Source organism: Parus major, chromosome 2 (assembly GCF_001522545.3).
Source record: "Parus major isolate Abel chromosome 2, Parus_major1.1, whole genome shotgun sequence".
In the NCBI taxonomy this organism is placed as follows: domain Eukaryota; kingdom Metazoa; phylum Chordata; class Aves; order Passeriformes; family Paridae; genus Parus; species Parus major.
Window position 1 is genome coordinate 16,328,073 of NC_031769.1, and position 25,838 is coordinate 16,353,910.

General features: G+C 39.3%; 1 protein-coding gene across 3 annotated transcripts in view; it reads right to left on the minus strand.

Annotated features, from left to right (window-relative positions):
- The window catches only part of MYO3A (myosin IIIA), a 112,185-nt gene that overhangs the window by 14,154 nt on the left and 72,193 nt on the right, over positions 1-25,838 (minus strand). For 2 of the 3 annotated variants that reach the window (XR_002001455.2, XM_033511442.1), the window contains exons 19-30: positions 21,370-21,523; positions 20,022-20,110; positions 18,195-18,324; positions 15,769-15,848; positions 15,072-15,149; positions 11,930-12,135; positions 9,720-9,831; positions 8,909-9,071; positions 8,180-8,266; positions 4,937-5,060; positions 3,182-4,085; positions 2,390-2,528 (exon numbers count right to left, since the gene is read on the minus strand). Coding sequence is in view for 2 of the 3 variants with exons in the window: in XM_033511442.1 (XP_033367333.1) it covers positions 2,390-2,528; positions 3,182-4,085; positions 4,937-5,060; positions 8,180-8,266; positions 8,909-9,071; positions 9,720-9,831; positions 11,930-12,135; positions 15,072-15,149; positions 15,769-15,848; positions 18,195-18,324; positions 20,022-20,110; positions 21,370-21,523 (2,266 nt within the window). In the remaining variant the exon portion in view is untranslated. Of the gene's footprint in view, positions 1-2,389; positions 2,529-3,181; positions 4,086-4,936; positions 5,061-8,179; positions 8,267-8,908; positions 9,072-9,719; positions 9,832-11,929; positions 12,136-15,071; positions 15,150-15,591; positions 15,634-15,768; positions 15,849-18,194; positions 18,325-20,021; positions 20,111-21,369; positions 21,524-25,838 lie in introns of all 3 variants that reach the window. The other variant, XM_033511451.1, reaches the window with a different exon arrangement.

The following is a 25,838-nucleotide window of genomic DNA, read 5'->3' on the forward strand; positions in this document are numbered from 1 at the left end:
AGAACACCTAAAGCTCAACAATCCCTGCCTTCAAAAGAATAGGACAGGAAAAGCAGCCACAGAGGGAAAGCTGCAGTAAAAGCACATCTTCTGTAAATGAGTGTTTATAAATCCTACTGTAACACATAATGTAGGCAGGTAGACAGGAAGGTTCCTCCCTGCTAATAAGGCAGTGGATCACCTCATCTACTTGCTTCACTTTAGCATGACCATCTGCAGGACCTTACCTCAAATCTTTTGGGGGTTATAGATATTTTGCTATATTGCAAAGAGAAAGAAAATATGATACCCAGAGTGTTGGTAACTCCTGTGTTTTAGACAGTACAGCTTAAGTGAACAGAACACAGGCATATTGTTACTTAAATATTCTCTACATCTAGTTAGATCATGTTTGCTATAATAAACATCTACTTAAGACAATGAAGCTTTGTGATAAAGCCAGTTTCCAAATTTCTTAAAGGCAAACTGGAATTACTGCAGTATACTGTCTTCACTATCTTGTGCATTGGTCATAGCTGGAAGAGAAACAGTTTTCCTGTCATGTGAATTATGTTAAAGTGTAGAAAAAGAATGTTCACATTCCACACCAAGAAAGGTTTTTCAATGGACAGGTCAGCACATTTTACCACTGCAAAACTTCTGCACTGTGACACCACAGGGTTTTACAGCAGCATGACATTTTCAGAGATAAAGGGAAGTGAAGTGGCTGACTGGTCATCCCTTTAGGCAGGGTTGGATGCACAGGTGAAAAACCCCGGCAAGCTTTTGTCTCCTGTAAAGCTACTTAAATTAATAGTAGTGTGAAGGGTAGACTTCACTGCATTTTGCACATGGCAGGAACACACTGGTACATTTTCCCTTGGTTCACTCGTGCAAGTGATGAGACCTTTAACTAATAAAACAGGGATTTGTATATTCTCTTTTCCCCTTTATCTACCTCTTTTCTCTAGCTTCTGTTGAAAAATGTGTTAGAACCAAGAGGTATTTTCCAAAGCATTTATTTTTAATTGCTCAGGTTTACCTTGTCAAAAAATCAGCAGTATTTAGTGGAGAGCTCAACACAAGGCCATTAATGACAATCACAAACCTCTCTCTGTCTTTAATGAAAGGTCATGGCACTTAGTTTTCCATTTCCCATTTCTTTTCTCTTGCAGACTTTGGTCTTACAAACAGTCAGAACTACACAGATTACCTACCAGCAGCCAGTTTACACTTAGAGGTGTAAACACCAAGTCCTCATTTAAGCAGCTTGCCCATTTGAGAGGACTCCAAGGCAGGATTGAAGTACTTTTAAGATCTTCTCAATGTAGTCATGGGAACAGACAGAAATTTCATCACACATGACAACTGAATCCACAATGTTATAATGAAAATAGCACAACTAGCTCTGGGCAGTGAGAGACAGTCCTAGATGTTTTCCCAGCTCTTCCCCAGAGGCAGTGCAGTGAGCTCACACAAGCCCTGCCACACAAATGGAGACACAGCCAGTTATCTGCCACATCTGCCCTCATCTTCCTCCACATCTGCAGCCCAGGACATGAGCTGAGAAAATTCCTTGTTATGTCTATTCCAACAGAAGGGGTCTGAGCAGCCCAGTCAGTTCTTCGGGGTCCTTTTGGTGTAGCACAGGTCTTAATGATCTGCATGCTCAGAATCCCATGTCCTCTTTATTCTCCCAGTACTCTTCCCCACTGCCACCCAAGCTGCTCCAAGCATATTTGCATTTTGGCAGCCTTCACTGCCCATGTTAACTGGAATATAAATATCTCTGGAGTGTATTTCTAGAGATCATGCCCTTTTAAGTATGTGAGTTAAATGGATGCTGAGTATTAATAAAACTTTACATGAAATCTTAAGGACATATCCACCAACATGGGTAGGAATTACAGGTTTTTAATAACCTCAGCTGAATCTGTGGATAACTAAAAATTCACTCAGTGTATATGTCATAAACTTTAGTAAATTGTTTGACATATTACTTAAAAAACTGTTTTGTTTTGAAAGCATAGTCCCATATCCTACCAATAGCACACACAGTTGAGTGACACCCGAGTTAACAAGAGCCAATATTGAATTTTTACCAAATAAAAGTATTACTAGAGATTGTGTGTCTAGGTCTCACAAAGGTTCATTCAGCAGTCTAAGCAGCAGTGAAACAAAATACCAAGAAAAATGGTAAATACATAAATCCCAACCAGATTTGGGTATTTCTCTGGAAACTGCATTCCAGACATATACTGATATGGAGCTTAGTACAAAAATATACAGCCAGAGTAATATGAGCAGCTGGAATTATCTCATCTACTCGTTCCCTGACCTGACCAGGAGTAGTTTCTTGTCAGTCCTGTTTACAAATGAAAATTCTGCCAACAGTAAGGTTAAACATTACCTGACTGACAAACATGAGAAGAAAGCCGGCCATTAGCTTGCTTATCTTTGGACATCATCACAGGTCTCAGCTGATGGGACAATATCATTTCATTCAGTTTTTGCTGCAATGCTAAGTAATCTTCAGATAATTTTGATATCTGAAAAATATATTTTTACATTATTATAGAAATAAGTATACACATTCCAAGGTAATGAAAGGTAAAATAGAAGACTAGAGAATTAATTTAAAAGGTATTGCTCCAATGACTGCAGTGCACACCTCTACCACATTTACTTCCTCATCTCTTGAAAAAAATGAAGATGGGAAAAGGAAGACACATAGGAAACTCAGCACTGCAGTCCAGTCCTACAGCTACTTCTTATTCACGTGGGCACATGGTGCCTTGCGGATGCAAGATTGCTTCTACAGCTGTAGGCATACTTCTCTGCACATGTGCAAGTCTCTGACATTGGCACAGCAACTTTAGCTTCATTTAAAGCTGACATTTCACAAGAGTACTGAATTAGGGACCTTGATGGGTAAACAACATTTGAAAGGCAAAGCTTCTGCATTTAACTTAAATCAGATTAACATTATTTTTGCTGGTATTCTTTGATTTCTCCTCCTTACAGAAAAGGCTATTTTCTCTTGCAAACTAAAATATGCATTTTTATAGAATACACATTACAAAATCTCTGTCTCAGTTTCGAGAGCAAAACCTTGGTGCCACAGAAGTCAGTAAAAGAAGTTTGCCATTCTGCCATTGCTCAGAGTATTATACTCCACATACATTGCTTACAAGCTTCTTACCTGTCGTGAAAAGGCTGCCAAATCACAGGCCTCTTTCTCTGAATCTCCCTTCAGTGTATTAGAGTCTTCAGCCTCTGTGCTGGTGCTTTCCCTACCTTTTGTTGTTTGGGGATTGTTATTTTGAATGTGTACTGTTTCTGTTAGCTCCTTTGCTGTTTTCTCTTGACTTTTGCAAGGTAGTTTCCCTTCTTTTCTGAGCTGTCCCCTCCTTCTGTAACCTCGGTAATTGCTCTGAATTACCACAGCTGCCTTCTCTTTGTCTTCTGAACCTTGTTTTTCTGCCTCAGCTTGCTTCCATGAGCCTCTTCTTAGTGACTCTTTTCTTGTGATTCCTTTACCTCCTGTAGGCATTGCTGCTTCACGCTTTAGGTGATTTCTTTCCACATCCCTGTCAGTCCTGGGCTGGACCACAGCAGATTCTTGATTTTGCCAGTCTGCACCAAGTGTGTCTTGATTATCTTGCTCTTGCTGAAGTGTAGGTTCAGCTGAAGTTTTGACAAAAGATTTGCTGGGTAACTCTTCTAGAGAGTCCTGTTCTTCACCTTCACTAACCTCTTCTGCCAGGTTCTGCTTCACAGAAGCTGCCTCTCCTTCAGTAGATGTTTGCTGTTGCTCCTCTACATTCCCCACGTCACTGCACCTACAGCACTTGGTGTCATGTTCATCTTGAGTCTCCTCGCTTGCCACTTCTTCCAGTGTATCATTTTGAGCTGGCTGCAGTTGTGCTTCAAGGAATTCCACAGCAGATAATTCGTCCTCTGCTATGGCAGCTGCTTCTTCTTCTGTTCTAGGGAGGACACTCCCCACTTCACTTGGACTTTCCTCAGGATCTTGAAGTTCTTCATCATTTTCCTTCTTGCTAATGGATGCTGCATTTTCAATTTCTTGCTTTCTAAGTGATTCCCTGAATGGAACAGAGTTTTGGGCAAAAAATACAGCTGAAGGAGATGAAGAATAGAGACAACTTTACAACTACTTTTGGCAGTCTTTGTGTACTGACTGGAAATTTGATACATTGCAACATGGGAAAGATTTAGTGCATATAGCTGAAATTGAAGATAGCTATTATTATTATTATTATTATTATTATTATTATTATTATTATTATTATTATTATTATTATTATTATTATTATTATTATTATCTTTTAAAGTGAAAAGGGATGATATTATTATCATCAACATCACCGTCTCTTAAGTTAAAAGGGACATCCCTGTAACTGCCAGGAAGACAATCTAGGTTGTGTGAGAGCTGATAAAACAGTAAAGAATTAATTTAAATGTTAACAAAAACATAAGGCATAAACCTTTTAGCATCTCAAGAATGTATAAATACACACAACCCTAAAGGTATTCCGTGTTTCCTCTGTCATCACTTTTGCTTATCTCAAACAGTGACTTAAAGTGAGAACAGTTCCTTGCAGATATCTATCTCACTCTTGTCTGAACATTTTTTATTATGAGCTAATTCCAAAAAGGAGACTCTTCTATAGATTACCTTTCTATAATTCTATAGATTAACATTACAGGTAGGTACAGTATTGTTAATCTTTCTTCTAAATGTGCCTTTATTCCTTGGGCTTGAAAAGATGAGAAAATAGGCTACTGCCATTAAAAACCTTCACATAAATATACATTACTTCTACATACATATCTAGAATAATCCTAATTTGCTTCACTCTTATAATGTTGTCATTCAGTACTGTAATTACTGGAGAGGGACACATTTGAGTGACATAAGAGAAAATAACACTACCTCCTGCTTTTGAAGACCTTCCTCTCCTTATATCCCCTGTAGTGAGACTGAATTGTTACTGCTGCTTTGTTTCTTGTTTCAGTTAGTTCTTTTCTCTTCTTCCTGAGTAAGTATCCTCTGGCAACTGATACAAATTGTAATGCAAAACAACCTTAGGCAACAAGCAATGGGTGTCACATACATTTCAGACAGTCAAATACTAACAGCATTAAACAAAAGCTAATAAGGAAATACAGACCAGGGTGCCTATTATGCTGATGTTTCATCTGAAATAATTCCCATAAAACCTTTTTGAGATTTCAGAAAGCTGTACCCATTCTACATGAGGATACAACAAGCTCTTTCTTCATATTTTGTTGGACTAAAGAAAATATAGGAAGATGCAGAATAAAACAGAAGCACAGAGCGATAGAAGTAATTCTAGAACAGCCCTCTGAGGTTAATGTACCTGTTTTGCCCGATTCAGGCAATTGATTTGACTCTGTCTTTCATTTCCATGGCAAATGCCTGATTATCAGTCTGTAGCGATTACCAGGCTGTCAACTGGCACAGGCTTGGAATTAGCTGTACGTTCAATAGATCAGAGAGAAACTGAGAATTTTATAGCTCGGCAGTTACGGAGGACTTAGCTCATGTTCCTTCTGCAAAGACTCGTTATTCAAAATGAAAAGGCTCAGCAGGAAAGATGTGCTAAGCTCCACAGTAACCAGGTTCACTGTGGCAGAGAAACTGCCTGCTTGTGCTTTGTGGAAGGCACAAGCTTATTTTTCTGGTCTGAACAAGAAGTAAGGACTCAAACATGGGCCTTCCCTGAGCCATGTAGGTGCTGACAGGTCCCTGGGCCTTGATGCAGTTGCCAGCACATTGGTATCTGGTGCCATCTGAAGCTCCAGGACAGGCATGCACATGGAGCTGGCAGAAAGAACAGGACAGATGGGGTTTTCTGGACAGGAAAAGTTGGGTATACCAGGTGAAAGAAAGCTGGAGGCCAGACAAGATAACCAGGGCATCTTGAATGACACTAGATACCAGTATGAGGGAAAATGAGCTGAGCATTTGCTTATTTTGAATAAAATTATTCAAATCCTAGGCTCTACTGACTACTGAGCAGTTTAGATCCCCAGACCATATTTAGGCATCTACACTGAAGTGTCTTAATCAGAAACTGAATTGCATTCAGAATGTTGCTTCAAAAGTTTTTGAACTTGCAAATAATTTCCTAATGGGAACTGGTACAGTCTCCATAGTGCCGTGATTTGGACAAAACTGCAGTTCCAGGGATTCAGCACAATCTGCTAATCCCTAGCAAAATAAAAAAACACAAGTGTTTTTTTACAAAGTGTTTTGTCAAAATATTTCTGTTGAACTCTAATTCCAAATGCAGTACCATGAGTATGGGGATAGTGGATTAAGGTGATTTAAATACCCTGTGGATATGGTAGATATGGGACTCTTTCTTCAACTCTGCTGAGAGTGTTTTGCATCACAGTGAAAAGGTTAAGCTCTCTTGAAAATAAGAAGGGAGCATTAGCAGTCTGTTCCAACACATTCACATAACTTAGTGCTAAGTTTTATGTGCTTTAGCATTCCCCACTCAGACCAGCTTGGGCTCCACCAGGTGCAGTCAATCCGTGTAAGAAGCACCATATAAAAAGGGCATAAATTACACCTTGATAACTGGATATAAGATAAAAAAACACAAATACTAGGAAGTAGCACAATTGGATTTTATATTGCAGTCTGACAGGGTCTTAGAAAAATGGAAATTGTAAAGCACTTGGAATACTTCTTGAGTTTCTTGGATTTCTAAGCCAATTCTCTTTCCATATTTATATAAAAGGAAGTCAACAGGAGTTGAAACAAATCAAGTTATCAATGTTATCAATGGACATACCAATATAAGTTGCATCTGGTCTTTTTAGATTGTTTTGGTTCACTTCTGAGGTTTTCTGAGGAGTTTGTTATGAGATAGTTGCTGTCTAAGCTTTGTTTTCAAACAGGAAGAGGAGTTTTGTATTGCTTTAGAAATAAATGGGGGGAAAATGGAGAGAGCTAAGTAAAAATGGACTTCATTTTAGTTTTGGTTTCTTGTGCACTGAAAAAGTTGAAACTGCAGGCATGACAGAGAAGGTGGACAAAAAGAAACATTCGGGACATCAACAGAGTGAAGAGGTAAATTTATCCTTTTGCATTTGCTAAACATCCTAATATAATTGACAAGGTTTAGATGTGTAATAATTGTTGGCACATCACTGGATTTTATGCTGGTTTTAGATTGTTTTCCACATTGATGAAGTTCTACCAACTGCAGTGAAGTGATCTTCAGTACAAACAGTGCAATTAACAGAACATCTGACAATGACTAAAACCAGCACTGGTGGTGGTATATACTCAAGAAGGTGCATCTGAGGCTGTTTAAATCCAGATAGCCCGGGTATTGGCAACATTAGCTTATATCTGGTTGCCTTGTAATTAGTGAAAATGCTGTGCAGATTTGTGCCAGCTGTTTCTACAGAATCATAAAATCATAGAATGGTTGGAAGGGATCCTAAAGATCATGTACTTCCAACCCCACTGCCATGGGCAGGGACACCTTCCACTAGACCAGGTTGCTCAGAGCTCCATCCAACCTGGCCTTCAGTCCTGTATCTCTCCAGCTGCACTGCTCCTGATTTCAGAGCTGCCTAGACTGTGTCTAGCTTGGGGATGTCTCTGCAGGGACAGGGAAGCCCAAAGTACAGGGAGGAAAAAGGGATGTCCCATAGCAACACCTGGGCCCAGGGTCATTATGGCTGCAAAAAGAGAAACAAAGCGATGGCAAAAAAGACAAAGAGACCTGAGTGAATTTACAGCTTGCAGTCCTCCCAAACATAACCATCACTGATATGCAACAAACCTTATTCCTAATTGAGCAGCACCCATACACACATGATACACAGTGTCATGTGGGTTTCAACAATAGCCATAGCTGGGCAGCTGCAGTACTTCAATACCTGACTAGGAGTGACAAGGTTTGTGATGCCATTTGAGCATCCCACCTCACAGCAGTCAAAAATCACAGCCTGAACCACTCTGAGGTACAGCTAACAGAATACACTGACCCATTTCAACCACTGTGCATAGACATGTAATAGGTAAGTTATAAGATGCAAATGAGCATAGCCAATCAGTGTAGTGAGAATCTGAGTCAACATATTGTGTACAGATAGCACATTAAAAGCCAAGAAAACAAACAATTCTTACTTGCTTGAAATTTGGTAATATATTCTTCCACTTTTTTATTGTGCTTTGCATTTTTGTATTCTTTACGAGCAACAAACCCCCTGTAAGCTGAAAAGAGATGTTAAAAACTAGGTAATCTGCTAGGTACAAAAAAGAATAAAAATATTATGGAATTACAGACCTCTATTAAAGTATTCATAAATATTTTGCAGGCTTTATCTTTCAAAAAAACATGGCAAACAAGCACAAATAGTAAATCTACATAAAAATACATGTTCTGGTAAGTAAAGTTATTATGCAATAAATGAATATAAAACACAAGATAATCGGAAAGCAAAATAAGATTATGTTTGAAAGTATTAAAAAAATCAGTTGATGCCTCCATCAACAGGGTTAATTTGCCTTATTATCTAGGACAGTTAATATATTTTATTTTCATTATTACATTATACAGCCTTGTCAGTGCATGCCAGAATATTATTAAGAGTATCATCTATGCAATCACACCCTTCTATTCCTAAAATTGCCTATTAAATGTAACACTGATGAATGTAATTTCAGTAAAGAGATTGTCATAACCTGGTTAAAAGAAATTTTTCTTCATAACAACAGATATGACCAAGTATAAGGTATTTTGTCAAATGTAACAGCAGGAAAGGAGCAAAATCCACATCCAGCATGCACATTCATCTATCAAATATACACATGCACTAGCTTTAAGCAAAATGTTAAATGTTTTAAAGCTATTACCTGACTGTATTTTAATAGCACTTTGTTCCCTTTGTTCCTTTATCTTTTTGTACCTCCTCGAACCCAGCCACCCTCTGACATAAGCTTGAATCAAAATAATCATGTCAACTGTCTCCTTCCGCATTAAATTCAGCTGCTCCACATGATAGTATTTGAGGAATACCTTAAAAAGAGAAACAAAAGTTTTGGTTACCTTCCCAACCCTTTATTCACTGAATCCATTTACCATCAACAAGAATTACAAGTTGGTTTCAAATGATGAACAGACCCTTCAGCTGTAGTACCCTAAGGGCCATTCTTAGAGATAGTATTTTCATTGTTTGGGATATTAGTTTACCTTACTCTTCTCTTCAGCATCTTCAGTCAGTCCCTGCTTATTAATTTTTTATGACAAGATTTTTAAAAGTTCCAGTGCAAACCTTCAGTCTGTAATTATAAATTTGTTTTCAAAACTACAAGGCTGACAGTTTAGTCAACCTCACAAATCTCATGTATATTACATAAACACGATCCAAATCTGGAACCTTCAATTTCTCAGTTTCCAAATTTTAAACCTAAAGCATGGTTTATTTAGAAAATTAATTTTATCAAGCATGAAACTCACGTAAGTCCTGAAAAATTACTCCAGCCCAAGAGTCCCCAAGACATTCCTGTTATAACAGGCAGGACTTTGCTTAAAGACTATTAAGGACTTTGCTTTTTAAAAAGAGTAGAGACCAAGAGCTACTCCAACCAAATGGGTGAGAAAACAAATTGTTTAATATAGTAACAATGGCATGAATGATGAAGATACAGTATAGAAAAAAATTACTTTAGTTTTTCCAAGAACCCAGTTGTCAAGGTGGGCTTTTTCCAAGATAGCAGCACAGGTCTCTGGGCTGACTGGAGGATCATCATTTGTTTTGTAACAGATGAGGTAATACCTAAAGACAAATGCATGATTATTTATTTGATTAATGGAGGGTAATACATGCAAATACATTTAAACCATTCTTTTAAATAATAAAAACAATTGCATGAAAGAAAACATAGCACTGGAAAAACCAAAACAGCATATGAAAGAAAGTGCAGTTATTTATACACAGTACTAAGAAACTCAATCAAAAGTGGATGAGTGACATATTGCACACCCTGGAGGGTTTTTTAATTCCATACAAACACCAGAAGGTTTCTAAAAAGAATTCAACCCAAGTAGAGTAGCACACCATTTCTTTCTGCACTTGGAGAAAGGGATTTCAATGTCAATATAAAATAAATATATTTTTAAAGTTTTTCTGCTTAAATTATATTATTTCATATTTAGAAATGTCATGAAAATTTCCTGTCTTATGTCATGTGCTGGACCATCTACCTTTGAGATATTTAATATGATCTGAAATGCATCCCAGCTCTTGTTAGCTCCTTGGAATCAGTTTTGCATATCCTTTTGGAACATGTAAGTGCCACTGTGACACATCATCTGTAAGCATTTAATCTGGCAAACTCATTACTCAGAATTAATTCTGACTAGGAAAAGAGGTCACGATGCTCACTCATAAAAATTACCTGTGATACACCAGTTCAGCTGCTGGATAGAAAATACTTGTTTGTTCCAGGACTTTCCAAAATGCTCTATAATGAAATGAACCATATCTATCTTGGCTTTTTTAATTTAAGAAAATTATATGAATTATGTGTGCTTCCTGACAGTACATTCTGCTTTTTTTCTTGTTATTCAGCCTTTAAACACAAAGCCTGGGTTTACCAGCTTTAAATGATGATAACAGTTTGTTCATGGAATAATAAAAAAGAGACAATGTCAATTTCTTCATTATCGCCTACAGTTCCTTTTTTTTTTTTTCTTTTCGTAAAACACAATTGGCTTATTTTTATTATAACCAAATAATGGTGCCATTATCTCAGGTCTACCTGTAACTCTCAACTAGTGAAAAAACCCAAACTCAAAATAAGACATACATTTAATAAAAATCCTTTTTCCATTGAGGACCATGTCCTCAGTGCCAGAGATCTTCACAGCCTCACTGTAATCAGGGTCATGCTCTCTAGAGAGCTACCTCATTGTGTTCACTGCTTTTATCTATCTTACCTGAACAGTTGAGGGTTTTTTTATATTAAAAGCTGCAACCAAAAGCTACAGCACATCTTGTAGTAGTAACTACAATTTCCCATGCTGCACTCTTCCAAAAGCTGCTTTCTTTCAAAACAGCAACAGTTCCAGCATTATTTTTTCAAGAAACAGGTCTATAAAAACACGCCTTTGCTGTTCCCCTCTCATCTCATGCACCTGCAGCACTCTGCTGCTAGCTCTCTGTTTCTAGTGCACTATTTCTTTTAAGTACTTCTGTCTGACTAGGTGGTGCTTGCTTCTTCCAAGTTTTCATCTCCATTCCACACATTTTTGTACTGATCCAGGCAAATACTCAGGGTCTTTGTAAGAAAAGTACAGATTTTTTGGGCTGGAGGAAGAGTAGTTAAGGTAGTTAAAGGAATAATAAAATCACAGAGAGTTCATTACTCTGCTTTTTAACAAGTGACTGATACTTAGGAATTGTGTTTTAAACAACGCTATGCACTCAATGAACTTTTCAGCCCTAGACTAGGAATCCCAAATTATTTACCCTGCACAAGCAGATGCTGCACAGTGCTGAAGGTTGGGAGCTAGAGCAACTGTGGTGCTCCTTGGATTTGTGGCTGCAAATTCTTGGCTTTAATTTGAAGTAATACATTTCTAAAATTCAAGTCCTTGAAGAAACTTGCAGAGTATAAGCAAGTAAATTTTTACCCAAATGCTCAGAGAGCCTGAAAAACCATTCTGAAATTCATTATCTTTTCCTACTTGTTGAAAACAGGTCACTAATCTTGTGCCTGAATAACTCTTGGTCATCCAGTCTATAACCTTCTTTGTCATAGGAAATGTCTTTGTATTTTTTTTCAAAGACCATGTCAAAAACACTGCTAGTGCTTAACAAGGATTGGACAGCAACTGCAGGAGAGAAAAGAGGTTCTTCACATTGATGTTACCGTTTTATGAAGTTAGCAAAGAGTATTCGATGTGAATAACCCTGTCTTCGAATCCGTGCTGTCTCCAGAATTCCCGTGTAACGCAGCTGAACCAACACTTTTTCTTTGTCAAACTTGTTCGCCTGCCGGTCATTGTTCGGCTTGATGCACCTGACAAAATGAGGCTGGCCAACGACCATTTTGGATAACAAATCCATCAGAGAATACTGCAAAAAAGTAACAAGAGATCTATCACCAGGATACTCATGAAACTTGTATACAGGTCCATGTGTAGTTGGAATTTTATTTCATATTATCAGAATCATGTCCAAAACCATTTCTATTTCATTAAGCTGGTACTTTAAGAGTAGATGAAGTAAATGACCCAAATTCTAGCTTTTCTAAACTAGTAGTGAATACTACTTGAGAGAAACACTGATTCCAAATAAATGTACCAAATTTCATCCAGAACATTCTCACAGATTTCCATGATGTCCAACAGATGACAGAACACTTACACTCCTTACATTTATTTGCTTATCTCGGAGCTTTGTTAGGTAATTACAGCCATTTTTCCCTTTATTGAAGACTCTTGTTCACCCAGAGAGTAAATCCTCCATCTATGGGATGGGAAGTGGAAGAGATGGAAGGCAATAAATATTTCAATTCCTTCATTAAACTGGAGGAAGCTAAGGCTACCCCAGAAAACAGGCTGGTTGAACTGCTCTGATCTGGTGTGTCCTGTTCATTGATCAGGATCAATGTTGTTCATTGATCATATCATCATCATAGACTGATGGTGATACAGTAACCGCCCTGCCAAGAGCAAACTTCCGAGGAGGGCAAAGCTAGAAGATCACAATTCCAAAGCTGCATTTTTCCCAGCTCACCAGAGTACCAGGCTAGAAGAGGGGATGCAGCCTGTAGCTCCCCACGCCAGCAGAGGGGAATCTGACTGTAAACAACCTTGGCTGGTGTTTTGAAAAATTGGTTCATGGGAGGATCTTATTAAAGCACAAATGAAGAGGCTCATTCCTCAAGATTCAACCTGACTCGACAGAAAGAAGCAGCCAGGAGGTAATGCAGCTCAGCAGTACATTGGTTACATGAAACCAGTGTAGGACGTCAAGAGCCATATGTTTCCTATTAAAATGTGCAATTCCATTCTGGACAGAAGCTGCACCATGCAGCAAAGTGCTTAATTAGCTCCATCACCAGTGTGCCAACTGAACACAAACAAGTAGGACACGCTAATGGATATCTTTTTTTCCATGCAGTCTGAGGTGGCATATGCTTTTCTCAGTCACTCATAGATTTCTGTGTATGAGCAAACCAGTGGGGCTGAAGATGAATTGTCATTTAACAGCATTAGCTATCCTGATCTGAGCAAGGATTTCCACTACAGAAAATAGTATCAGAAAAGTGCAAACATAATTAACTTATTTGCAGCCTTGGATGCTAGAAGTGCTGATAATGCACTGAATCACAGACATTAATTTGAATGAGATTCAATATTTTTTTTCCATCTAGAATATTCGAACAGTATACAGCTTTGGATCAACCTAAACTGAAATTATCCTTCACAGGATATCAGAATTATCCACAAAGCTGTGCAACTGTATCTAAAAAAGAGAGATCTGGCTTCTCATTGTTCTGAAATAGATGTAAGTGAACTCCCATGGGTCATAAAATCATACAATGTACTGACTTGGAAGGAACTCATCGGGATCATCAAGTCTAACTCCTGGCCCTGTGCAGGACACTGCAAGAATCACACCATGTGCCTGAGAGTATTGTCCAAACACTCCTGGAACTCTGTCAGGCTTGGTGCTGTGACCATTTCCCTGGAGAGCCGGTTCCAGGGCCCAACCACCCTCTGGGTGAAGAGTATTTTCCTGATATCCAACATAAACCTCCCCTGACTCAGCTTCATGCCCTTCCCTTATGTCCTGGTCATGAGAGTGAAGAGAACAGTGCCTGACCCTCCTCTTCCTGTTGAAGGTTACAATGAGGTTTTTCCTCAGTCTCCTCCAGGCTGGACAGAAGCTGCTTCTCATGTGGCACCCCTCCAGACCCTTCACCATCCTCATGGCCCTCCTTTGGATGCTCTTCTCTGATTTCATGTCTTTCTTACAGTGTTGCACCCAGAACTGCCCTCAACACTCGAGGTGAGGCTGTCCCAGTGCAGAGCAGAGCAGGACAATCCCCTCTCTTGCCCAGCTGTGCCTGGTGCCCCCCAGGACAGGGCTGGCCCTCCTGGCTGCCAGGGCACTGCTGGCTCATGTTCAACGTGCCATGGAGCAGGACCCCCAGGTCCCTTCCCGTGCCACTGCTCTCCAGCCTCTCATTGCCCATTCTCTACAGACAACCAGGGCTGCCCATCCCAGGTGCAGGTTTTGGCCACTGACTTTCTGAAATGTCATATGGTCATATGGTTGGTGATTGCCCAGCCCTCTCATTTGTAGAGGTGTCTCTGCAGGGAGCCCTCAAGGGAGTCAACAGCTCCTCCAATTTAGTGTCCTCAGCAAACTTACTCGGTGTTCCTTTGAGCTGTGCGCCCAATTCATCATGAACAGCTCCTCAGCCACTTCATAGTTTGCTGGGAGAGATGACTAAACAAGAGCTGGAAATTCAGAGCAGAACCAATTCTGCACCACTTCAGAGCAAAGGATGCTCTTTACTGCTATTTTCTACTTTAGGACCAGCAGCACAGGCAGTGCTTGGGACGGTCCAGAGCACTGCTGAGGAAGCCACAAGGATGAACTCTGGGCAGCCTCTGTGCAGTGACCATCAAGAACTTCCTCTGGAGCTCCTGCTTCCCATTAACTCTGCCCTCTTTCTTAAACTCTTAAAGAAATACTATACCACTAATGTCCAATCTCCCTTTACGTCCCTTTATCTTCCTTGGTGGAAGAATAAGCAAGTGAAAGATTAATATTGATCATCATACACCATCATGACATGTGACTGTGCAACCAAGTACAGTTAAAGATGAAACATTGCAATCTCCTCAAGGCATTTGTACTGCACAGACTGCTGCACCATATATGCACCTCACAAACTCTAAATGGATCACCACAGACACAACAGCTGCATTTCAAGAAGTAAAATAATATAAAAAAATTTGTTGTAGAAATATTTATTAAAAGATCTGATATCTTACTCTAAAATAAGAAGCAACTGTCTGTGTTTTCATGCTGGTTGTTTCTCTTGGATGATGTCCAGTATCTCCTGCTTCATTCTATAAAGATGAAGCAAAAAAAAATTACATTTTTCGTCTCTAGTTAGCCTGCAGTGCCCTTTCCAGTGCCCTAAGAAAGCACTCCTCAGAGAACATAAATAATTAAAAAAGTATTCTAAACAGCAAAAGTTACAGCATGATCACAAGCACAAATCAGTTACACTAATACTTTGCTACACAATACACAAACATTCACACACACAAAGGGCACAAGTTGGTAACAGAGCATCTAATAACTGCCACAAATAACTGGACAATGTCTGAGTCCTGTCATTTCATCATCACTGTTAATTTCATAGATCTCTAAGGAACATGGCTATACTCCACACCAATATTTTAATTTCTCTTTTCACTAAAATACAGCTGGGAAATAGTACTTTCCCCCCCTGAAGTTGTTATAAAAATATAGCCAGCCAGAAAGAAGGGAAACATTAGGTTTTACCTCACGGAAGGAATATGAATTGCACAACACAAAGATATCCAGCTAAACAGAAAAGAAAATAGAAGAGGGAGAAAAACCAAGGAAGGGGTTACTTGCTTACTTTCAATACCAAAACAACTACTGCCTATCTAGTTTAAATTAGGCTTCAATGTAGAATCACAAAATCAGTTTCCTTACCTTTGTGTGACTGATTGACTTTTGGGAGGTCCACATTTGATAACTGATTGTGGTTTTGCTTTTGGTGTGTGCCAGATTACCTATGGGAAGATGAAAGAAAGTAACCTGCCAAAGTGCTTCCATCTCATCTAAACTAAGAAAAATCCTGAACAACCTTATTCACACCCCAGTGCAACTATATGATTATAAAGGTGACTTTTCCAGAGCATGTGCTTGTTTCCCTTTTAACCCTTGGGTGGGAATCAGCTCTGAAGAAGTTGCATGAACACAGAAAATGATTTTTTTTCTCCTTCAGCTCATACATCATCTACTAGATAAAAAAAATAAACAAACAGACTGCTGTAAGAAGATAAGATCTTAGAGTATCCATGTGGTTTCACCCTAAGAATGTCATTGTACTCTTCTAGTTCTAATACTACATACAAGTTAAAGAAAAATGTGCTAATACCCTTGCCTGGCCCTGAGGAAAAGTGATGTGGCATGACTCAAGATTATACACCTAAACTCTACTCTTCACTACTCTTTCACCCCCTGGTGAAAATAAGGTTGTATCTTTCCAAAGAGCTTGCTGGAAACCATCACTGGCCTGTCCTTTCTCTGAAGTGTGGCTGGGTATTCCTGGGAGGCTAGTAGCTTACATGGACCAAAACTGTCCCAAAACAGAATGAGCAGCCCTGTGGGAAGGTTTCAGCTACTGTTCACTGGCTATGTTTGGTTTACTAGCACAGACAAAATCTTAAGGCTCTAACTCTGGAATTCTAAGTCAAGAAATACTTTCATTATGATGACTTTGATGGACTAGGTGCATTGGCATGCTTTACACAGACACTGGTCTTTTCAAGGAATAATGAAAATTCTGCTCAGCTTTCCATCATGTCTCTCTGTGTTGATAAACTCTAACCATTGCTGCATGCTGCCACTGCTTCTGCTAATAACATAACACCTCTGGGATCTTCCTCTCCACTGGGACAGCCTATCTCTCTCTGTGCTCAGCTACTATCAGAAAGAGGTGGATAAGAGTTGGAATAACAGCTGCAAATATGTGTCATGGTAATGCATCTGCTATTATGTGATGATAACAAGGCCTAAACCTCCCTGGGGTTCAGCTGAATATCACGGGGGGGAGAAGGAAAGAGAGGATTACTCACAGCTAACTTTAGCTATCTGATAGTGAGGTGTCTACAGGATCCCTGCTGTATTCAGTGGAGAGAGACACCCTCACAGGAGATTTTTCCCATCCCACGAGAAATAACTGAGATAGGAAAGATGGGTTGGACTTTGGGTAAACCTCTACAGTTACTCTGATTTTAGATAAATAACACAATCAGAAACCTAACTTTTAGTTGGCTATAGCTGGATGGTCTGAGTCAGTTTTGAAATGCTACACACAGTGCTTCACAATATTTAACAAGACTTCAGAATTATCTTGCAAAACACTAGGACTTGGGATCAGTTCTTGGAACCATCTGGATGCTTACTTGGACTCTATGGAAATTATAGTTTAGTGTATTAGCAGATATCAACAAGTCAAAAAGCTCACGCAAGGGCATTGAGCTCTGTGCTCTCCCAGGAACACACACTTAAAATAAGATTCCAAGACCAAATTTTGCATTCTATTAGAAAAGCTTCCTTTGTAAAGAATAGAAGCCTTGCCAAAACCTCAGCTTCTGTAAGTTATGATAACATTTTTATTTCCATTAGGCTCTTCCAATTCAGCTTTTCTGTTCTGCTAGAAATAGGTCTCTCATGTAGTTGTACAAGAAAGTAATGTTGTAAAGTACTTACTGTATGGCATCAATGCCATCACACAGGGAGTACTACAACACTATTACAAACTTGGTTGTAAGGAGACTTACCCATCATCCTGCAGTGGAAGGTAGGACACTTTGCAAGGACATAGTTCAAATAAGGTGCAATTTAGGAGTAATTTCTGTAGAGCCAGTTCTATTCATCCACCTCTACTTATGAATTTCTTGAGGAGGAGCTTACTACAAGGACCTCATCAGTTACCTACTGTAAAGGACTCTAAGACTGAAAATAGAGGAGTGTCTTCCCAGTCTTTGCAGTAGCCCCAGGCTTTGTTCTCTACCACTTAGAGATAAATTGCACTGAGACAATTTATATATGCCCTGTCCAAAACAGGCCAGTGACTTACCTGATCCTTCCTGTTCAGTCCTCAACTCAAGAGATGCACACCAATCTCTTCTTGATCCCCTACCCTGAAAGAAGTCTCTGCCACTTCCTTGGCACTTGACCAGACCAATCCCTCCCCTGCATGAGAGATGGCTGCAGCTCCATTCAGTATAGATTCCATGGTTGGAAGTGAAGCCACAAAATGTATAATGTCACCAGTGAGTGGTCATATGAAACCTAGCAGTGGTCATCATGAAGGCTGGAGAAAGCTAAGATCACCACAACAGCAATACCTGTTTTTGTGAGAGGGTGAGTTACCAGCTGTCGCGTCAGGTTGTTTTCAGATGATCGCAGTAGCAGCACAATATCAGCTGGCAGAGTATCTCTATTTTTGGCTAGGAATCCACTTGCATTATACAGAACCTGTTTAAAAAGTGCATTTATACATCTTCTTGGGTTTTGAAAAGTAATTGTAAATTTAAGCTTTCTGGAATAGGGCTTTTATTACATCAAGATCAAGTTTTTCAGCCATCAGGCTCACTCTCATTTCTAGTCTTTTTTTTTTTTTTTTTTAATCACTGAAAGTTCTACTTTTTCAATACTGAGATATGATGTAAATCACTAAAAGCAAATCGATCATTCCAAAGTAGCTTGAGACTATTTATTTTATCTAATGCAGGTAGCATTTTTAACCTGTGTGGATTTATCACCAGGACAAGTGTATTGCAGTCTTCCTTTACACCTCTACATGTGCTAATGCACAATTAACAATAAATAACTTGGTTTCAACCACATCACACAGGATTACTCATATGACTGTACAGTCTTTCTGTGCTATTCATATTATGCTGTACTGGACCCAGGAATTAACACTCTTCCTAGGGATCTCTGTATTAATTGTAGAGGAAGTTTACAGAATCACAAACTGCATACTGGCAATTGAAATCTCTAAAAATTCCAAGAATGTTATACCTAATTCAAAATGTAACTTCAGGTTTCTATCTCGATGGTCTAAGGGATTCACAAGAAAACTTGATCTGTCAAGAAGGGTAGAAGATACTGGGATACATAAATTAGAAAAATCCATCACAAAACAACTCAGCAAGAGTCTTAAATTATGAAAAAGACTTATAAAGGAAGATTTTTCTCCAGTTCCACAGTAAACTGGACTAGGGGTAATAAATTTCCATGGCAGCAATGGAAACATATGTTAGATAGCTGAAGAAACTTCCTAATGAAAGAGTTTGTTGAATGCTGATGGGGCCTTGGTGTAATTCCCCATCTTCAGTGGCTGGTAACAGGAACAGTAGAGGGAGACCTGGCTTTCCACTCCTTGCAGTGAGTTTTGTTATGCTGGTCATATCAGCTGGATATGAGGTTCAGAGGAGTTACAAGAGGCTCTTTATAGCTGGCTGTCCTACACAAGGGGTAAGGTATCAGCTGGTGGGCACTATTTGTCTCTTTCCAGGCCAGCTGCTCCAGCACTGCACAGACCCAACATGGTTTCCTGGGTGAGACATCAGTGCTCACTCTGTACCCTTTAAAAGAGCTCAGGAGGTGGGAGCTCCTGCTTTCCCAAGGTAGGGTGACCAGTGTCATCCTGCTGCAGTGTAGCAGCAGCTCCAGCTGTGTTTGCACAGCACGGGCAGCCAGGCACCCAGTGCAGGAAGGAAGGATGCTGCTCACTGAAGGCAGCAGGGCCGGCACTCTCTGCCTGGCTGGTGACGAAGTACAGCACCAAGAAAGGCTGATGGTGTGTGGGAGGTGTAGTAGAAAGAATGGAGCTGGGTCCTGGTTAGAAACAGTGGGAACAAGCATGATGCAGGACTTTGAAGAACTAAGGGGAAGAGCACTGAGGTGCATTATATACCAGTTATGTTTTGGGTCTTCTGTAATACAGTCAGTTCATTCACCTGGTGACATTTAAGAAAAAATACACTTCTGCTATTGCTTTTTTTTTAAATGAGGGATGATAACTTTTCAATTTACTTTTGATATGTAAGGCACTGCCAACATTCTCACGCCTGGACTGAAGAGACAACTGTTGAGAACCAACCCAGGTGATCTCTTCTACTTCAAACCATTCCACAGTCCCCAACAAGTACCATCAGGTGTCTTACCTTTCCTGCATAATGATAAATTCCAAAGGTTAGATCTACTCTTTTGGGTCTCCAGAAATATTTTGATTTCAAATTATCTTCGAATTTTTCTGAAAGGAAACACACAGTTTCTCTTACTGGAATTACTGTACAATCATTTTCTTCTGAAGCTGTATCCCTCCAGGGATATTCCCTGATTTCTCAGCTGATGCAGAGACAAAAACCAAACAAAACAGACACTGATGTTTTCAAGGACAGAGATACCATAATGGCCTTGTAACAAAAGACCATTAGGATAGAGAATATGGGAGCTCTTGGACAAGTTACTTACTTTGTTCCAATTTTTTAATGTGTGACTTCAAAAAATCATGGAATCTTAGAATCATTAAGGAGGGAAAAGATGTCTAAGATCATTGAGTCCAACCCTTAACCCAGTACCACTCTGTTCACCACTGAGCCATGTCCCCAGGTGCCACACCCACATGTGTTTTTGAACACTTTCAGGGCTTGCCTTTCCAAGATTTTGATCTTTCATATAAATATATTAAACAATGCAGAAATCTTCCCTAAGGATCCCTTGAGGAGTTGTGAGGAAACGTTTCCTGATTGATTGAGTGCTTCTGTACTGTAGACTAAAAAGCATGAGGATAAAAGAACAGCAAGCCCATATAATTGCTTTAACATGTCATTGTTACTGGATATTATTATGTTTTCTGATTGGGTGTTGGCTAAAACTTTAATCTCACACTTTGCACATTCAAAAATGAGTAAAACCAGGATTTATTTGCACAGAAGTACCACTGAAATAATGAAGTCCATGGTAATTGCAGGTACTCAACAGCACTGAAATATTCAGGGTCTGAATTACAATGACTTTAGGTGCTTTAATTTTAATTTGTGAATATAAAACACTCAGAAAGCATAGTTTGCTGAAAGGCACTGAAGCATATTTGCAGTCATTATTCTTAAAAAGTATTAAACTTCTTGCTCAGATACTGCTCATCAAAAATATCAGAGCTGAACAGGACTGCACTTTGCAAACAGTGTTCTTGGTCTATGAACCAAGAGTTTTAACTCAGTTTGATCTTTACTTTTCATGCTCTGCAGCAAAAAATTCCTCTAGGCAGGAGAACTTGAAACCTGGATCAGAAACTGGTATTATGTGATGTTATCAAGGCCTAAACCTCCCTAATTTGTACTCTTGATGTTTCCCTATGAACTTGAAGGACACAACCATCCCAGCCTGCATGTCTCCCTCAAACACACTGTGACACTGAAATGGGAGCTCACTAAAAGCAGAACTAACACATAGTCTGAACAGTACAAGCCAGAAGCCAAGCTGTAAAACTGAAATGAACCATATACTTACCCACAAGTGTCTGATCTGTTGCTTGTGGGAATCGACTTTCCTCATCCAGCAGAGACAATAAACCCATTGGTTTCTGCAGGAACATATCTAGGAGGGGCCTGTTGTCCTCATATTCTATAACTCTTGCATCAACACCTTCATAAAGGTATTCGTTCTGCATCAAGAAACAGAAGGCATTCTTTGTCTGTGTATACAGAAGCACTTCAGGAAATAATTCACAAACTGTCAATTGTAGCAAATTAAAGCTACATGAGAAAGCATGCCTCAGGGCTAAAGACATCAAGGTTTTGCAGAAACAAATGTCAGCTGGGATTTTGGTTTTGAACATATAAATTCAATACTCCTATGGCATATTTGGTAAAGTAAAGCACTTTACAGGAATAGCAAAAATTAAAGAAACAGAGTTGAAGAAGATAAAATATACTGCTTGCAAATAGAGACCTCAGGGTTGATTTTTCCCTGGTCCAAAATGTAGAAAATTTCTTAACCATTTAGACCTATATTTACATTCCCAATTCATTGCTCAGACCTAAGCAATGGCTAAGATTTGTGACTAACCTGAGTTACAAAAGTGACTACTACAAAAGGTTCCAGTGGTTTTACTTGTTTAATCACCCTCCTCAAACGCCTGGAAAAATTCTTAGGTGGAGAAGAAAGGTGCACATACTTTGTAAAAATTAAAGAATTGTGTACATACTTCCAAAGAACTAAATAAATTTCCTCAGATTTGCCTCTAACACATTTTCTCTCATTTTAAGGAACTAGGGAAAGGTATTCCCCAAGATTTAAAAACAACAGGAAAACTGGAGGGATGGACTTCTCTGTTTGCTTTTTTTGTTTGGTTTGGTCTGGCTGGTTTCCTCCTGAAGACTATAAATATCTCTGGATTCCTCCCAGACTAAGAAAAAACAAATAACAAATGTGTCCACAGTGTGTTGTGATGGTTTTGTCTTGAATATAATTTAGATTATAGCTAGAGAACACAAGAATGACCTTCCTTTATCCTTTAGCAAGGCAGAGGACAGCTGTAGCTTTACCAAGAGAAGGTTGCTTTAGGGACTGCCACCCCCCCGTTATTTTTTGCTTGCATTAGGCAAAGCAATAGCAGTTTTCTACCACACAATGCTCCTGGTTGTGCCAGGGCTGTCTTCAGTCCTGTGCAGGCTGTACTGTGAAACACAGACCTTCTGATCTACTTTAAAAATCATCCCTCTGCCAAAGGAAAGGACTTTGTAAGTGTTGTATTCATGTATGGTGTTAACGTCACAGTTTTGCCATCCTGAATTCATTGTGAGTAAAGTGTCACAAAAATGAATGATGGCTAATATTAATGAGTTCAAAGACCTCTAGCCTTGGAAGACCTCTCCTTATGTGTCATTCACTTGAGTCTGAATGACTGAAAAAGGCAACATATTGAGCATTTAAAAAAGAAGTTTACTTTCACACACAGCAGCAAAGCACCTGTTTCATACCTCTTAATCTCAGAGAAACAGCAAAAGGCATAAAATCAATAAGACTGGTCTAAAAATACAGGCACAAATAAAAATCTGCTGATCCATTTGAAAGAGGACACAAAATATATACCTAATCCCTTCCAGTATCCAGACTTATGTAATTTCCTACAACACTCTTCACTCTAAGGATAGATTATAATTCAGTTTATATGTCATACAAGGGTATAATCAGTAAGAATCTCATCTACAGCCCCATGAGGTCTCCTCATTTGAGACACATAACATTAACCTCATTCGTGTCTCCCCTGAAGCAGTGGACAGGTGGAGTTTTGCTTTTTATTTTAATCAATGACCTGACTAGCAGGACAAGACAGGAGAGTAATAAATGTATCACTGATATAGGTGAGAAGTTAATTATATACCTGTAGGAGCTGGTGGCAGAAAGGGAGTAAATCTGTGTTATCTCCCAGAGATAACATGGGAGTAGAGGCAGTTTAACTGAGGGTTACAGCTGCACTGACACACAGATGTTCCTGGAACTAGCTGTTACTGCTTAGGATTATCTAGAGAACCCTTATCAAGGGGGCAAGGGGAAGAGCCTGCTCAGGATGGGTCTGTCAGAGGAGGGTGTTACTGTGACACTCCAGCATCCTCAAATGAGCTCTCACAACCAACCTGTCTAATCATAAACCTTTTCCAATTTCAAATGTTTGTGAGAGAGGCTGGTTCAGAGAGCTGATGAGAGTGTTCTCCTTGACAAAGAAAGGAATTCTCAGTGGCTGTACTACTGCGCTATAAGAGCAACAGCTGCCCAGGCAGCACACAGGGCCTGAGCTCCAGGCCTGCAGTCTATGTGACCACTCAGTCTGTGTCCTTTGTGCCTCAACATCTGCACCAGTGTCAGCCCTGACAGTCTGGGAAGTGCTGCCATCTGCCCAGTAGGACATGAAGGAGTTCATCACTTCCCACGGGCTCCTGAAGGACAGCTGATGACCAAGCTAGGCACCAATGTGACAGATGACTCAGAAATTATACTGTACTGCATTTTCTGATGCAGTGCTGGTTTCAACCACATCATTAGGATACAAGCAGCAAGTATATAAGCTTTAATGATGGACATCATAAAACTGTAATGAAATAGGTATTATTTGAATTAATAAGATGAATCAGTTACAGGATTTTGTAATCTTCCATGACATTTTGTGACAAGAAAGCTCTGCAAAATAGCTACTTCTTGAAATTCTAAAGCATAATCCATTAGAAAGTATTCCTGTGGATGGGATGTCAAAAGGAAAAATTGAGTTACGCTATTAATGGGGCTCCTATCTCATCTTGTTATTTTAGGGTGTCTTTCCTATGATCAAAAAACTATGTAACATTAGGTATAGTACCTGGTTTCAATGGTAACAAAAGAATTACTAAATACATTAGGAAATGATCTTCATGTTTAATGAAGTAATGCCATTTTGCCGTGAACATTTTATGATGACACTTTGGTTTAAATGGGGACACCAGAGACTTATTCAGAAGGGACCTTTTCCAGCTGAAACGATAAGATTAAATTGTCATGAGAATGTAAAATAAACATTGCATACATTTAATGCAAAAAGTATCATCCTCCCAACTGACAGCAAACTGGCTACTTTACAAAACCTTTTAGCTATCTGCCATTACACCTTTTACTTCTTATGGGGGAATGACAAATGAAAAAGGAATGGGAAGGCTGTCTTGCTAGACAATGTGAGCTGCAGATCACGGCACTGACAGAAATTAACTTACATCAGTATCTAATAAGTAAGGGGAACACCTTGAAGGACAGGACTGAAGGTCCAGAAGTTCTGCTCTGCTTTATATTAACAAAAAATCCCCTTGTGCTAGGAAAACTAAAAGCAGTGGCAAAATTGAGAGGCCACATTCTCTCCCCAGTCAGTAGAGACAGGGATATATTTATTTGTCTCCATTGACTCTGGGGAATCTGCACTATTTTTACCTTAAACTGTATGCCCACTTGAGTCTTTCTGTTACCTTAGTGAAAGGAGATTGCATTCTGGCCTAAACCCTTTTATTCTCAAATGCAAACAGTAAGTCAACAATAAAGAATAAATTCTCTTAATTATGACTGTATTTTTCCATGTTGGCCTACACACACTCCACTCTACCCTGAGCCTCAGGTTGTGTTAGTATCACTGTTCCTTTCTTCAACCCCTGTCACTAAAAAGAATGTGGCCTTTTTTTTTTTTTTTTTTGGTAGGCCACACTTCCAAGGAAAGCAAAACTGAACATTTTTCAGATTCAGATACAGAAAAGAGACCACTGACAACGATAAAACAATGTCATCTGCAACACTGAAAGTACAATTCCGCCTTATGAGTGTATTTACTACTTGGCTTCATTGGTCAAGTTGCCAAAATATGATTCACCTTCTCTGATGACATAATCACTACTTACTAGGTGAACATGAGTTAATGACACACCAAACTATCATCAACTGATTTAGATCTCAATTTCCCACTAGATATGTCAAATTTCATCAAAGTGCATGTGATATGGTATTGAAGAGGGAAAAAACAAGGAGGGGAATTAAAAAGAAATGTATCTGTACATTTTACATCTCTTGAGGGAAGTGTAAAAGAGTTTAAATTTTTCTGTCTTCCATGGGTAGCTCTACAGGGTTCAATGCAGTGTTGTGCTACAGATTTCTGAGGTAGCAGAGGGCAGTCTGACATCTGTCTGTCTGTCTGACATCTGTCTGTCTGTCTGGCACTGCACAGGGCTGTGAAGAACACTAGCCTGAGTCCCCAGTGACAGGAGCAGGATAGCTCCAGCAGCACAAAAGTCAGGGCTAATGGAAAGTCAGCACAAAGGTCTTGGTGACTACTGCCGTCAGCCTTCCCATAAACATAACTTCTGTCTTTTAGAGTCTAAGACACAAACCCTTGCATATAAAGTCATTTGTAAAGTCAGGCAAATACATCAGCAAAGGGCAGAGGTCATCCTAATGTTTTTTTTTTACAT